Here is a 17,400-nt window from a genome sequence, read left to right as displayed (position 1 = left end):
TGCATGTTGGAACAACCATGTTGAATGATAGGAAGGAACGACTCTGATGCCAATTGTACTGTTCAAGTACAAATCAGGAAAAATTTCACAGAAATATGGAAGGAACTTGAACGGAATTAGTAACTCTACCGTAGCAGCCTCTTTATTGCTTCATTGAAAACGACTTAAGTTTCCAAACAGTTTTGTTACAGCATAAGTACTAAGCCAATAGAAAAGGAAACCCTAAATTAAGAGAATAAACTGTAATTGACACCTGTCCAAGGGTCGCCGGCTCTTATTTAGCCAATGATGGTCGACTAGCTTTATTATTTAGGCAGACGGGATACTGATGAGGGCACCCACAAGGCTAACTTTTAAAGACACATGACAATAACTTGTGTGATTGACTATGGATACAAGATCGAGACAATACTACAACAAAGTGTGTTACTGATAATAGGTTTGGTAATTATAATAAACAATTATAATGCGGAAATCAAAGTAAAATACACAACAAGATTTTGTTAAAGAGGAAACCGCAAATGCAGAAAAACCTTGGGACCTAGTCCAGTTTTGAGTACTCTCAGAATTAAGCCGCTATACAAAATCTAATACCAACTTCGTATAGTTGAGACCAATCAAACTACCCCTAGCTACTTAGTTCCCTCAATATCCATGCGCCTTCAACTTCTAGAGTCATGCACGTGAATAACAAGTCCTTTGGATCGTATTCCAAACAACAAAGTAAGAATCTGTTTGGTAACCACTCTAATCAATCTTGCTACAAGATTTAGATGAGTCATTGACAAAAGATCTGATGTTTAATCTAATAAACTCTTTTGTCTGGTTAGATCAATCTAACTTTAACTACCTAAAATTCAAGTATAGATTCACACTCAATCAACATAAATCCCAAAGACAAATATAGAGAATGTCGATCTCACGCAACTAATCAATCGATTCTAGTTGGATCCCAACCAATCAAGGTTTGTTCACAATAATTCACAAGATACGAAAACTAATATGAAATCTTCTTCGTCTTTAAATCCTCTTTAATCTTCAATAACATGAACAACACCACTTGAATCTCTTGTGATCAATCACGCACAGAACGGAGTCTGTTAAAAATGGATTATCACAAGATGCCTTTAGATCTAACAACAGTTCTAATGATCCCGTCGATACTCTGATCTAGGTTGAGTGAATATTATATCAGAAGAGAAGATTCTCAAGCATGAACAAGCTAAGGGCAATCAAAGTTTCAACAACCGTTAGTCAATCAAATCAAATCGAAAACTAATAACACTACAATTATCTAGTTTCCCACTAAAGGTACTCGTAGAGCTTCTTGATCCCACAAAAGTCTTTAAACGAGCTGTCGTAAGAGATTTCACCTAATTAGGATATTTTTCTCTCCAAATGCTCCACTAAAAACAACAAGAAATGAAGTTCGCCTGGCTCTTAGGATAGTTTGCTAGAAATGCGAACTTAGGTATTTATAGACCAAAGATGTTTGGACACCAAGGAATTTCCAAAACCGAAAGTATTCTCAAGATATGAATGAATGGCAAAATTCGGTTTTCCTAATTACAATAAATGCTTATCCAATATTTCCGAAATCTCTCAATAGAAAATCTCCAATTAGTAAATGCATATTACTAATTTTTATTCTTTAGAGATATGCATTAATTACTGATAATTAAACCAAAAACCATAATTAGAAGATTCTTAATTTATTTCGGCACAGGATCACCTTGAGTACCAAGGAATATATTTGAACAATAAATGATAAGAGTTACTTCTCGTGTTCGAAGTATGTTGACATCTTTTCACTGCAAATCCTTATTTTATATTTATATAGATTTGCATTCTAGGAATCGATTATACCACACTTCCAAACAAGTTTAGAATTGGTTTGCCTGTATTCCGAGACTATTATGTGATTGATCATACAAAATCACATACATGGGTTCAATCGGCTCTATCAATCACTAGGATCGGTTATACCTAAATATGGAAATACTTGTGATCGGTCACACTAGTCACTAAGATCGGTTACACCTGTCACAAGGATCAGTTCCATCTACACATGGTATTACTTATGATCAGTCACACCAGTTACCAGGACCGGTTACACCAATTACAAGAATCGATCACATACACTCATGATCGGTCACACCAATTACTAGGATCGGTCACACCAGTTACAAGGATCGATCATACCATCACATGGTGATTACTTAGGATCGGTTACACCAATTAACAAAAAAACGATCATACCAAATTATAAGTTAGGCATTGTGATTAGTTATACCAAGATACATAATCTAAGTTAAGATCGGTTCCTTCATATCACACATATTGGTCATCCAAAGATTTGCAATGAATAGCTGGACCAATAAGCCTATTGATTTACCTTTTGATTCATAAAACAAGTTCATGAATGTACTTACTTTAAAAAAATTTAAACATTGTTTCCTAGGATCAAAATCTTCACCATAACCCATTCATACAATTGTAACAATATATACAAGATTATGTCGATGTCATATCTACGAAGTTCAAACGATAAGCGTTATAACTCGTATTCTAATTCCTTAATACTATGTTCATACTATTATGATTATGTCATATCACTAGAGTATTATACAATATGTACAGTATATATAGGTTCGCAGTTATGTTTTCAATATGCACGACTTGAAAGATTTAGGAATGAAACAGTTCAAGTCAATATTACTAACCTCAAGTGTAAGGATGATGTCGTCGTTGTAGTTCGTTACTTCTTCACATTCTTCAGGTCTTCGGAGTAATACTTGTATGTCTCAACATATTTCTATACTTTCTAGTATAACCTAAATGAAGTTGACTCTAGTATTTAATCAAGCGACTCTAGATGAGTTTTGATACTAAAATATGACAACCAAACTTTACATACCATCGCTTGTTGAGTTCAACCGAGCTATGCTCTAACAATCTCCCCATATATCAATTTTAGTGACAAAACTCTTATTACATATGGAGCTAAACGAATTACAAAATAACATATTCTTCATACGCTTGATTCCATGTTTCAACAACACAATAACCTGCATATATTCAATCAATAAATATCGTTATTTAAATTTGAATAAAAAAAGCTTTTACTCCCCCTAAAGGTAAGCTAGGTAAATATTCAATCCGAACATCTTTGTTATTCCTCTTTTGTAGTAAGAATTACTACACAACAATATGATATGTTTCTCCCCCTTAGTCAATGCTTTACAAAACAGATGCGCTGACCAGACTGTGCTACACCTCGTCTCTCACCCTGCAGGAACTTGAGGCTTTCGTTAGATATAACGTTTAAGCACAATTGTCTTTTCCTAGTGATTAAAAATTACTTGTTTACTCCATATATTTCTCCCCCTATTTGTTACAAAGTGACAAAGGTTCGAGCAAATAAAGGACATACTGAAAGGATCTTACAAATCTACTTGTAAACAACCTATAAGAGTTAAGCACGAAGGTTTCACATACCACTTTCGATAACCGATATTAAAACTGAAACTACAAAGTAATTAATTAGTTGCTCGAATCAAGCGTAATATGTTATCAAGGAAACAATTGCCGAAGAAATTTTTCCTAACTATATAACAAATCGACTAATAAACTTAATTTCCTTGTTAGATGGATTGTGTATGCACAACCGCTTTTTTCGATATGACCAAAATAAAGATCAGAATTAACTTTATTTCTCTCATCAGGCTCTAATTATTCAGACAATAACTTAGACCTTTCTATTCAAACAAGACAAACACTAGGTTAGTTAACTAGTTTTTTTTTGTCAAGGCATCCGATTAGACTTGAATAACCGAATCCTCCAATTTGATAAGTCTAACTAAGATCAGAATTAACGTAGTTTCTCTTATCCGAAATCAATTGGACTAAATAAATGATCTCATATTTTGTTAAGCCTTAAAAAATACATACAAACCAAAATAAATTGATTTGCACAATTATTTTATTAACCGGAAGCAATTGAAACAAACATACACATTATAGCACCGCAATTGCACCCGAATTTTGTTAAGCAAAAACACTTGATACCCAACAATAAAGAAGATACCAAACAATAATCCAAATAAATTGACACGGTTTTTCTTAACACACACATCCATACACAATATAATGGAACATATCAATTATACCGAAATTTTGTTAAGCAAAAGCAAAATACATGCAATATAAACATGCTTTTCTTAAACAGGAAAACGATTAACTAAAAAATTTGTTACCTCAATTTCCGCAGTCCCATAAAGATATATCATTAAGCGCAAGTTCAAATAAGAACTCCCCCCCCCCCCCAGTGTGTTGTCATCCTCTCGCAAGAACAAAAGAACAACAATAAAAGCAATCTTTACCAGAGAAAGGTTGAATCGGTTTTAACTAATGCGTGTCAATAGCAAAAGTTGAAAACCCGAAACACATATATTATGCTAAACATAACTCATGAAAACAAAAATTGATTCAACATATTGTGACTTTTCACATATGAGTTTCAAGCGGAACACCTTATGATCCTTTGACAAAGCCTACCAACATGTGATATAACTTAATCCCGCTAAATCAAAAGGCCACACAAATCATAAGGGTTACATCATATGAGATCAAATATTAAGGTTAATAAAAACCGAAATCAGACATCTCATAAACCGAATACGCATAGCAAAAGTATAAACGTTCATCCACAGGCTATGTAATCGGTAATTATCAAACAAAAATTAAATAATAATAATTTTTTATTCATAAATAATAGTGATAGTTTTATTTAAAATAGACCTTATTCGATAATTGAAGTAAATCAAAACATTGATGTGTATAATTTTTTATTCAATATCCTCGCAATTTTCGGGATCTTCATCTACAATATGTTTGGGGATTCGTAGACGACGATTGAAGAATAAGGTTAATCTTCCATGAACACGAAAAGTGATAGTCTCTCCACTTTCTCTCTCCACTCTAGTATCCCTTTTTCTAAATCAAAAATCTCAACCAGGTAAAAGTTTCCCTGCTCAGATTTGGTCTTTAAGACCAGATCTGAGCAGGTTATTGTTAGTTGCTTTATTTTTTTCAGTCTTTGATTCGGGTTCTCTTCTTAGATTCGAAAGTTCCAGCTTTCCTCTAGGATTATTTGGGTTTCCATGGGGTTTATGTCCATCTTTTGCTTTGTGGTGTTGTGTTCTTCTCCATCTTTGTTTGCATTCCTTTTCATCATCATTCTCAGTCAAGGCCTTGTATAAAATCTATCATAACTCTTTTAGAGCGGTTTCAATGGTGGTGTCCGGTGTGGGGTTTGGAGATGGCGGTGTAGATGGTGGTGGAGTCTCAGAGTTGCAGCTTCATTCAAGTAAAGACTCGGTGTTCTTCTGGCCGGCTTCAATCATTTGGGTGCTGTTTAGTGATGTTCTTGATCTATTTTTTTTCTTTTCTCAATCAATGCTCTCTTGGAATCACTGATTTCATCCATCAATGGTACTTGTTTAGTTGATGAAAACAGTAGCGGCGGATTTCTTGCTGATGTTTGATTGTAAAAGTTGAATGGTTAGATTCATAAATTCTTACCCAAGGAGCCATGTTCAACCAAGCTGTTTTCAAGTTGATCGGTATTGCAGGGTGATGATTATCCTAGTAGAGATGAAAGTGAAGATGGTTTGGAGGCAGTCGGCGTTGATTGTCAAAAGTGGCCGCTGCAACAGTATTGACAGTGGGATTGCCGGCAAACTGTTATAAGAATTATTTGTTAGGGTTTATTTCTTGCAGGCTTCTTAACTGGGTTTACTTGTGGACTTATGTCCATGGGATATTATATGGGCTTTTCATTTGTGTTTCAAAAAACTGTTTGGGCTCGATTTTTTCGAGATAGGCATTCAACCATTTTAGTCTTTTGTAATGGGTTTTCCTTTTTGGGTTTGTATAGGCATTTCATCAATGTGGGTTGTACCTTGGATTTTAATTTTGTATCCGGGTTTTGTACAATGCTTTTTGTACGTTACATTTCTAATATAAACTTATTTACCGAGAAAAAAAAAAAAAAAAAGAAGAATAAGGTTACATGGTCCATCCACTGAGTTACTGGGATTGCGGGACATCGATTTGGCTCCGACTGTTTCTTTAGTTTGTTACATGCTGGTAGGTTGTCCTGATGTTTTTCATTTCTGAGTTACTTCACAGATTGATGCAGCTATAAACCCCTGAGTATCTTTCTTTCAAGTTTCGTCCATCCCCTTCTTTCTTCATTCTCTGTCATCATACTAATCACTAAAACCTGAAAACCCCAATTTATACAGTAGTCCTATAATCCAAACTTCCTCCTTAATCCTTTTATTTTCATTCAGAATGAATACTATTCCTGGGTTGCTCCAAACATCATACTCTCTGGGTTTATCTAAAAGTAATCAATTTTACCCCATTCAACCATCTATTCTTAATTCTAGAGTTTCTGTTATCTTTTATCCATCCAACACAACTATAAAGAGAGGTAAAATCTAATATTTTCTTCATTAACTTTTGATAAAGTTTGCAACTTGAATTAGGGTTTAAGGAAGGGTTTTCTCACTGAAACTATTGGCATAGCATGTTTTATATCCCTTTTGACGGGTTTCTGCTCAAATTTAAAACCAGATATCGTATTGGGTCTTTCAAATTTTGAAGTCATGAAAAAGAAATTGGTGTTAGACTCCATTTTCTTCAATGTTCTGATTCTATAGACTTCTGAATTTCTACAAGTTGCAAATTGGTGAAGGCATTCAAAGCAACCCATGTGCAAGTCACTTCATGCTATTCTCTGTAATGTACTTGTGCCATCTCTTAGCTGCCAATGTCATGTTTCGTAGTTGGATTGGTTCTTTAAGTTGCACTTGGGGTTCCATACGTTGGTTTTTAGCATTTTGCTAGCTTGTTCTTAGGGTACATTTGGCCCATATGATTTCTCTCTACTGTGTTAGATAGATATATACTACTTGTTCAAGACCACTTTCTGATGTTTCTACTTGGCTATCTTTCACAACTAGCTGATGGCTGTATCCACTTATCTTTCTCACCTAGCTAATAATGCTGATATTGTGAGAATTTGGCATGTATTGTGTTATAGCTAATATAATAGGTGTGAATACCAGATTCTGTGTTGGTGGCTAAGCCAGATAGGCTGCAAAGGTCATCCTTTAAAGCTGTTGTCGATGATGCAGCTTCTGCAATACCAAATGATTGTGCTGAAGAGCCTATATCGTCATTCAGTCAACCTGGTCAAGCAGTTGCTCATGAAGGATTAGCTGAAGAACATAGTGAAAATGGCAATGAACAAGGAGATGCAGATTCCTTAGATGACAGTCAAATGGTAAAAGTTTGTGACAAGCTAATAGGTGTCTTCATGGTTGATAAGCCCACTCCAACAGATTGGAGAAGGTTACTTGCTTTCAGCAAAGAATGGAACAATATCAGGCCTCATTTCGTTAAGCGGTGCCAGATAAAAGCAGATGCTGAGGATGATCCTGGATTAAAACACAATTTGCTTCGGCTAGGAAGGAAGTTGAAAGAAGTAGGTTCTGTTTCACCCTTGATAAATCTTATTTACCCTTCTTTTGAAATTAAGTGCCTTTCGATTCTACTGTGTGTGATGGCTTCGGCAGAGTCATCCTAAATTTAAACTTGTAGCTTCTTCACAATTTAGGCTCATATTAGAACAAGAAGATGGGAGGAGCCTTATGGTCATTTCTGCAGCATATAGGTCACTCATGTTCACATGGAAATTAGGAGGTGTAATATGTCCAGTGTTGTCAATAAGGGTGCATTGTTGGCTTTTTTTATCTTCTTTACCTGTTTACACATTTTTGTGCAGAGGAACACCGTTATGTTAACCTAGTCTCATAAGTTTGCTGAATCTTTTGAGGGTAAAGTAAATGTCAAACTTAGTGCATCCTCAAACCACAACTTCCTTGTTGGAGTATTGCTGTTTGAAATATGACTTCTTCTGTTTGATTTGACATGGGTTTTGTCTGTTGTTGGTTAAACTGAGTTGGTGTTTGGTGCATGGTAGTTTGCTCTGGTTTGTACTGAATGCAAAAGCTATGTTGTTTATAATTCTTTATCAAGCTAAAAACTCTGTTGGGTTTGGTATTCATTTGGATGTTTCCTTTCCAGATTGATGAAGATGTGCAGAGACATAACAATCTGCTTGAAGTAGTGAAAGCAGCACCATCTGAGATAAAAGAAGTTGTTGCTAAACGACGTAAAGATTTCACCAAGGAATTCTTTGTACACCTTCAGACAGTAACGGAATCTTATTACGAAGATCCCACCAAGCAAGCTGGTAAGTTTGAATATATGTATCTTATTTTCAAGTTTCTGTAACTTTTTCCCTCTTAGGATGCTAATGCTGTGAATTAGTTACTAATGGATAGTTACGTTTTTTATTACATCTGTTTTTTGTGGCTAGCTTTGGCAAAGCTTGGAACTTCATGCTTGGATGCAGTACAAGCCTATGATACTCTTTCAGAAGATAGAGAAGCACTGAATGTGGCTGAGTTGAAGTTTCAAGATATTGTAAATTCCCCTAGTTTAGATGCTGCTTGCAAGAAGATAGACAATTTGGCTGAGAAAAACCAACTTGATTCTGCTCTAGTGCTAATGATCACCAAAGCCTGGTCAGCTGCTAAGGAGTCGAACATGGCAAAAGATGAGGTATTTTCTAATGGTTAAATGTTATTGTATGAGACTACTTTATGTATTGTCTTTTTTATTTTTCAATGGGTAAGTCAATCAATGGATTATTTTGAGCCATTTGTATAGTGTTTCTATACTCCTGGGTTTCATCCAACTCCCGCACATTATGAAGATAATTAGCTACACACCGTGTTCACTTAGGAACAACACTCAGCCAAATTATTTGCATAACTTCTATTAGTAATCGTCAAATGTATACCCCTTATCTGTTCTGGTCACAGAGACTAAAAACATATGCATATGTTTCTGAACATGGACGGATCTGAAGTTTCTGTTTCATTTCACTGCAGGTTAAGGATACATTGTACCACTTGTATATGACTGCAAGAGGTAACCTTCAGAGGCTAATGCCTAAAGAGATCAGAATACTTAAATATCTTCTCACCATCGAGGATCCTGAGCTGAGGATATCTGGTCTGAAAGATGCATTTACCCCTGGAGACGAACTAGAAGGAAAGGACGTTGACTGTCTGTACACGTAAGCTTTTAACACAGCAACTCATTAACTGTATGCAGATGGGTTCATTTTGTTCATTCTATCCACCCGTGTCTTACATTACCCTCCAACCAAAAGTCGAGTTGACCACATAATATCTGGTGGCGGGATCTCAAACATAACACTCGCTCACCACTTTAGAGATGTTGGACAATATAGTAGTGGCCTATGTAGTGGGATTGTGTCATTTATTCTCCAGGACCTTTCCTAGTATTACTAGTGGATCATCTCTACCATCTAAAACTTTTATATTGTCTTCCTTGTCTCTTTTTTGTGCAACTTCTTTTCTAATTCTCCAGTCATTTTCTCTATTGTTTGCATAGAACGCCGGAGAAGCTTCATACCTGGATATGCACGATAATAAATGCTTACAACTTCAGCCAAGAAGGTACTCTCATCAGAGAAGCCAGAGATTTGATGAATCCAACAATCATACAAAGATGTGAAGAACTGAAGAAACTAATCCAGGACAAGTTCATGTGAGCTTCTGATAGTATTTCGGTTTGAAAATATCAGTATGATAATTATGGATGCACAATAACCATACTAGTGTAAGAAATTGTATAACGGTGTTTAATTGGGAAAATGAAATAAAATCAGTTGTCTTTGCTCATTTATAGATTATAACTTTAATAAATAATCAAAAATTTATTGTTCTCCTATAATCGCCCTGAGGCATAGTCATATCCCCTGTATCGCGAAGGGAATCCTGGTTATAACTTGGTATATAAAGCTTGGTTCTACACAACTTGGTAGTTGGTACATTTGAAATCCAGCTCTCTCCTTCAATCGCCAGAGGCATTGCTGTACTTTTCTACTGTATTCATCAATGTGGTCAACTAAAGGCATGAGAATTGCCGACTTCCTTGAAATTGATTGTTTATTTTCTACAAAACTAGTAAAATCGCACGTGCTACGCACCTGCCACAAACATAACGTCTAACGATCAGAAAATCTAATTTTATTTTGTTTTCTTTCTTTTAATTACAGCAAAAACAAATACTTAATGTGCTTCTTCCTCACAATTTTACCTAAATAATGTGGATCCGTGGCTCCATTGAGATTTTAATATCTTGCGAAATGTAGATCACCTAAATGTCTAAATTTTCTTTTCATAATTAAGAATAGTAAATGTGAATGTGTTATTATCAGGTGTTGTATATGGTTTTCCTGTTCGCTTCCCTGAAATGTCATCGCCTCACTTAATCTATACCTATTTTTTTTTTCTTTCTAGTAGCTACGGGATTGCATTGTGGTTAGTATACACGTGGAAGAGACAGGTGGCCTATAAGAAAAGGTCCAGAGTCTCCAGACTCCATAGCAAATTAAATATAGCTAGCGTAATTTTCAATTACCACCACCTCCACGACTCACCCACCGTTTGCAGTTACAACACAACCTTTAACGATTTAGAAAGATTTTTTCCTCGTGTGTCTTCGTCTTGTTATAGTTGGATTCCGTTTCACTGAAATGTAACCAACAGATTTTTATAGAAGATCCAAAAGATGAATCTAATCCAGATTCAGGATTTGTTTCCATAATTTGTTGATTTTCTAAACCCTATATAGTTTGGATTATATATCAATTAATTGACTGTGCACCATAATTCTTCCTCTTTGAGTAATTGGATTTGGGTTTTTATTTTGTTGACTAATTTGAATCTGTGATTCAATCATCTTACTATTAATATTACTCATATATTACTCATAGTGAAGATATTTCCAGTGTAGTTAAATTGATAGGTGATTTGGTTGTGCCGTTGTATCCGTGATTCAAGTTCTGGTAACTGTAGTCTCTAGAACAGTAGAGGGTAACCACCATTTTCGGCGACATCAACGATGGTGGCGGCAGTAGTTATGATGAGGAAGACGGAAGGCAACGTCGGTCTGTTTGGGTTGATGTTGAAATTATCTCCTCAAACAGAGGGTAGTTAAGTAAAAAAGGGGGCCACGGTTGAAAGGTCCCTCTTTTCTTTATTATAGGAAGATAAAAAACTCGAATCAAACATTTATAGGTGATATCACTACGGTCGTGATCAAACTCAATTTCCATTATATAATTCGCAAAACGATAAATTAGATTTCTACTCTGAAGTCCCTAGTCTATCCTTCATCTTTCTCTATATAATAAGAGAACTCAATTATATATCCTTCATCGGGGACATCCGATAAAATTGGAAAACATCCGATAAAATTGGAACGATACAGAGAAAATTAGCATGACCCCTGCGCAAGGATGACACGCACAAATCGAAAAATTATATATCCTTCATCGTACACTTAAAACTCAAACTAACAGGGATTAGTCCATGAGTGAGTTGGAGGGAGTTTAATGTATTTTGAATCTTGGGGATTTTGAGGGAGTGTAAGAGAGAATAGGGAGTTTGAGAGAGTTTGGTGTGTTGAGTGTAGGGAGTTTGAGAGACTCTCCCAAAATCTCTACTTTTTTGAGAGATTTGGAGTGAGGCAAAAATACACTAGAACTCCCCAGAACTCCCAAAAAAAAAAAAACTCCATATCAATCTAATTTTTACCACTAACAGGGAGTTTAAGAGTTTCTTTCAAACTCCCCCACGACTAACGGGGTTTTTTAGGGAGTTTGGGAGACTCTTCTAAACTCTCCCACGACTAACGGGGATTTTGAGAGACTTCCTCAAACTCCCTCACGACTAACGGGAAAAAACACAACTACACCCAACTCGCTTGAGGACTAACACCCTGTAAAACCTCATGGCACCCTTGAAGCTACATGGAGTTCCATTTTCAACATGTACTGCTCGTGTGAGGGCTTGCCTCGAAGAGAAAAACGTCTAGTATGAGATTTGTCCGGTTGATCTTGGTACCGGAGCACACAAACGCCCTGATTTCGTTTCCAAGAACCCATTTGGTCAGATTCCAGTACTTGAAGATGGAGATATTACTCTTTTTGGCGAGTGCTTCTTGTTCATTCTTTCGGGTTTTGAGAAATAATCTTGCTTTTATTTTTATGACGATAGTTTCTTGGTTGCAGAATTAAGAGTCATCAATAATTCTATCGCACACAAATACAAAGACCAGGGAACAAGTGATACTGGTATTGATTTTATATTGATTGGTATCACTAAGAGAAAGGACATCGTGATTAGACGTTTATCTAACGAAAGAGTGAAAGCATAGACTAAGGGGGAGTAACATATCATTACAAAGGGAATAACAAAGACGTGCGGATTGATAAAATCTACCTATCTTACCTTTAGGGGGAGTAATATTCTTTGTTATTATAATGTCAACACCGGCATTTAAGGATTGAATGTATACAGGTTATTGTGTTGTTGAATTCGGAAATCAAGCGTATGTGTAATGAATTCTTGTAATTTTTTTATCCATATGATGTAAGAGTTTTGTCACTAAAATTGACAAAGGGGGAGATTGTTAGAGCATAGCTCGGTTGAACCCACCAAGCGTTGGTATGTCAAGTTTGGTTGTTATATTTTAGTGAATCAAAACTCATATTAATAGTCGCTTGATTATGTACTAGAGTCAACTTCGCATAGGTTAGCTTGAAAGTATTAAGATATGAGACATTACAAGTATTGCGAAGACTTGAAGAAGTGAAGAAGTAAGAAGTTACAACGACAGCATCATCCTTCCACTTGAGGTTAGTGATATTTGACTTGAACTGTTTCATTCCCCAACGTATCTTTCAAGTCGTGCATATTGAAAACAAAACTGCGAAGCATGAACACTCTAGATAGACATAGTATTAAGGAAAACAATACGAGGTTTATTGCTTAACCATTAAACTCTGTAGATAAGACATCGACATAATCGTTTAAATGCTATTGTGATTATGTATGGGTATGAGGTGAGGATTTCATCCTAGGAAACAATGTTTTTACATGTGTTTTAAGGAAGTAAGTTCATAAACTTGTTTTGTGAATCGAAAAGGAAATCGCCGGGCGTTATTGCTATTGTTATTCATTGCATATCTTGTGAACAACCAATATGTGTGATTAGTATAACCGCTCATGACTTGTTTATGTTCTTGGTAAAACTATTCACAAAGGCCTGATTTTTGTATTGGTATGACTTTTATTAGTGAAAAACCGATCTTAAGTAATCACCTGAGATGGTATGATCGAGTTTGTGATTTTGTGTATGACCGACTCTGGGTAAAGGGGAACCGATCCTAGTAAGAGGTGAAACACATCACAAAGGGGAATCGATCCTTGTATGAGGTGCAACAAGTTTTTAGTAGAAAGGGGAACCTATCCTATGGACATGTGCAACACGTTTTTAGGCAAAGGGGAACCGATCCTATGGACATGTGCAACACGTACAAGTTAGATACCATATATATGTGGGGAATCGATCCTAGTACCTAGTCAACCGAATTTTGGAAAGCTATTGTGACTATGCACGGTACTCAGATGGAGGTAGAACCGAAACTTGTTTTGGTAGAACCGTTAAAACCATGATTTGTGATTGAGTGCTCTTGATCAATAACATAGTTCTTGAAAGTCATATGAACCAATTCTGAACTTGCTTGGAAGTGTGGCGAATCGGTTTCAAGGTTGTAAGTATGAAAGAGGACTTACAAAGTAAGGATGTCAACATACTTTGAACACGTGCAGTAATGCTTATCTTTTATTGTTCAAAGTTATTCCTTAATAGCTAAAGGAAGAAAATCCCAGATCGAAAAATAAATAAGTTAAGAATCTTTTATTTAAGTTTTTAATTTTATTTTAGGAAAATGAGAATTAGTAATGTGCATTTACTAGTTGAAGATTTTCCAAAGAGATTTTCGGTCAATACTTTGGACAGAGCATTTCCGGGAATTATGGAAACCGAATTTGGAATATATTGCGTATCTTGAGAATATTTTCGGTTTTGGAAATTCCTTGGTGTCAGAAATTCCTTGTCTATAAATACTTGAAGTTTGTATTTCTGGAAAACTTCCTCAGTTGTGTTGCTACTGATGAAGCCGCCTATTCGGAGAGGAGAGTAACCTAATTAGGCGAAATCTCTTACGACCGCTCAGTTTAAAGTCTTCTTTGGGATTGAGAAGCTCTATTAGTACCGTTGGTGGGAAACTAGATAATTGCGGTTTATCTTTTGTTTTCGATTGATTTGATTGACTAATGGTGGTTGAACTTTGATTGCACCTAGTTTGTTTATGCTTGAGAATCTTCTCTTCTGATATAAGATTCACTCAAACTAGATCGAAGTTTCGACATGGATCTTTAGACTGTTTGTAGATGTAAAGACGTCTTGTGATAATCCATTGTTAACAGACTCTGTTCTGTGCGTGATTGATCACAAGAGATTCAAGTTGTTGTGTGCAGGTGTTTATTGAAGATATAAGAAGATTTGAAGACAAAGAAGATATTGAAGATTTCTGATTTGGGGTTCATAATTTTTGGTGTGCACAATACTTATTTCCGTATAGAGGATCCAATTATAATCGGTTTTTCCTTGTGGTAGATTAGATTGATTAGTTGTATAGATCGGCATCAATACAATTCTTTTTGATTAAAAGTATTGATTGCAAAATCTTAACGATTAATTTGGTAATTGATAATAAGATAGATCTAAGAACTTGACGAAGGAGTTTATTGAGATAAACAGAAGAGCCTTTGTCGAACTCATATCACTTGGTTGAAGAGAGTTGCTACCGAACAAATTTGTTGTTCTTTTACTGTTTGGAATACAAACCAAAGGAATTGTTCCAAGTACGTGACTTATTCATAAGTTGGAGGCGTGGGAATACAAACGAAACTAAGTGAACTATAGGTTTAGTTGCTTGGTCTCAACTATACGAAGTTGGTTTAATTTTGTATAGCGGCTTAATCCTGAGAGTATTCAATTCTGGACAAGGTCCCGGGGTTTTTCTGCATTTGCGGTTTCCTCGTTAACAAAATATTGTTGTGTCATTTACTTTTATTTTCCGCAATTATAATTGTTGTTATTATAATTTAAAGTAAATTACACAAACGTTAATTCCTATTTACTTGATAAGTAATCCTATTGTGTTTGGTTAAGTCCGAACCTTTTATCAAGTAAACATACTTCGTTGTTGTATTGTCTCGATCTTGTATTCATAAACGATCACACGAAGTGTGAACCGATTAGTTGTATTGTCTGGACTCAGTACATAGACAATCACTTTCGTAGTAAGGACTTATAGGTAGGAAAAGTTTTAGCTTGAGGTATATTTGGGTACCCTCGCCTTTTCACCCTTGTTATGGAAACCATAAAAACTCCCAAGCAGAAGACATGAACGTTCGTGGACCAGTTATGGAAGGTTAATGGATCAGAAAAGATCCAATAAAAAGGAAATACACTCTGTTTTTCATATATCTAATATTTTTCATAGCTCAATAATTAAAAGATTTACTTTAAACCAGAGCATATGAAAAAAAAGATACAATAGTTACTAGGAATTAAGAAAAGACTCAACATTCACAAAAGAAGAAAATAATTTTTTTCAAACATAAGACAGATGGTAACCTACAGTAGACTTGAGCATCTCGCAAATAACATCCTTGCGACTCTCAAGTTAGATACAAGGATGAAATTATCTAGGGATAGGTAGCAAAATGAGATGTGATCCCACCATGAATATTGAGAGATGAGTTGTAAATACCATCTGAATGTTTGAGCCTCGTATTCCTTACCTTCCTTCGGTTATTACTTATCCCAGATGGATAAGACATGAAACCTTTTTGAGTATCCATCAGAAGGATTTTTCTGAGGACTAAATCTAGGACCTCTAGAGATTAGTTCCATAGGGTCAGAATTGAGAGAATTTTATCTCCTAGACTTAGGTCTACTAGAATTATTCTCATTAGCACTGGGAATGTGTGCATTTGTAGCGCAAAAATTAGCACCATTAAGAAGGACACGATTCCTGTAGAGATTTCTAGAAGGGTGACTTTGGAAACCTTGTGCATGAGAATTCTGATTTTCTGCAGGAATGAAATTCATTGTAGATGTCGTCAGACTATTCACTCTGTCGATGGTAAAAAGAAGTAAATTTTGAAGATCGAAAATACGTTTCTTTCTAGTAAAACAATGTGAATCATAATGATTTCTTTTCCCACAGAAGGAACAGGTTCGTGGAATAAAGACATCGGAAGGAACCTGTTTTAGACTCGTAGCTTTATTAGAATATTGCAAGTTATGAAAACATTTCCTTGTAGACTCTTCCTTTGGAGTAATTTTCTTCATGTATAATCCCACATGAGAATTAGAGATTGGCATAGAAGAAGGTTTACTCATTAAAACAGAGTTTTCCTTTTCCAAGGATTTGCATTGTTCCTGGGCTAGAAGAAAAGATGCAACCAGTTTCTCTTTTTCAACACGAATGTTGTTCAGATCTGATGAATGAGTCTCAATCAAAAGTTTTTCTCTAATTGAATCTTCTTTAACAATATCTTCAAGAACACTAATTTTTTCACGCTGCAGAGTAGTTTATTGAACAAGGTTTTGGATATTGTTAGAGAAGGACTCAACGATATTGTAGAGTTCCCGTTCTCGATCAAAAGACTTCTCAAGTTCATCAATGAGTTGAGCATGTTTTTCTTCAAGAGACTTTATTTTAGAATCATGAATATCAATAATGCCAGCGGATTTTTTAAAAGTTTTAGTGAGTTCCATTTCAGCTTCAGACATAATGTCAAATGTCACATCAAAGGGAATGTTATCAGAATCCGATAGCAAAGATTTTCTACCTCGGGATTCGGAAGAATCAGCTTAGGAGTTATCCTTTGAGGTACGCCCAAGACATTTGGCATAATCAAAAACTTTGGAAGACATTTTTATGTGTGCAAAAATGAGACAATCTTCTATCCACATAAGTCATATTTTTACAAACACAAACTTATGAGGTCTTTAGCGTGTTTGCCTGCTTTGATATCAATTGAAAAAGTGGGGGTTTAACAACCACACCCAAGAGTTATATCTTCATTTGGACTAACTCCAATATAATTCCAATAGAATCAACTAGACAATCATACTCAATCAAGGAAAATATATCCAAGAGTTATATCTTTATTTCTCAATGTAATCAGCAAATCAAACATATAGAAATCCGCGAGCCTGATTATTATGAGAAACAACTTGAACGGTACCAAAGACCAATGTTCAAGTGACAATCAATTTCAATCAACAACCAAAGGTTGGATT

At 35.5% G+C, this 17,400-nt stretch overlaps 1 protein-coding gene and 1 non-coding gene across 2 annotated transcripts; both read left to right on the top strand.

Annotated features, from left to right (window-relative positions):
* Positions 1–4,801: 4,801 nt before the first annotated feature.
* On the top strand, positions 4,802–9,854 carry LOC113309727 (uncharacterized protein At4g37920-like). Its single transcript, XM_026558240.1, has 6 exons — positions 4,802–6,499; positions 7,137–7,555; positions 8,158–8,326; positions 8,453–8,697; positions 9,030–9,217; positions 9,559–9,854. Exons 1-6 carry the CDS (start codon positions 6,358–6,360, stop codon positions 9,716–9,718), a joined length of 1,323 nt encoding a protein of 440 aa, XP_026414025.1. The 5' UTR covers positions 4,802–6,357; the 3' UTR covers positions 9,719–9,854.
* Positions 9,855–11,401: 1,547 nt separating this feature from the next.
* On the top strand, positions 11,402–11,504 carry LOC113314513. The gene has a single exon (XR_003342452.1). It is a non-coding gene; the product is annotated as a U6 spliceosomal RNA (small nuclear RNA).
* Positions 11,505–17,400: the final 5,896 nt, after the last annotated feature.

The sequence above is a fragment of the Papaver somniferum genome, chromosome 9, assembly GCF_003573695.1.
Source record: "Papaver somniferum cultivar HN1 chromosome 9, ASM357369v1, whole genome shotgun sequence".
NCBI lineage: Eukaryota > Viridiplantae > Streptophyta > Magnoliopsida > Ranunculales > Papaveraceae > Papaver > Papaver somniferum.
The sequence above is the reverse complement of the archived record's forward strand: the minus strand, read 5'-3'. Positions and strand labels throughout refer to the sequence as shown.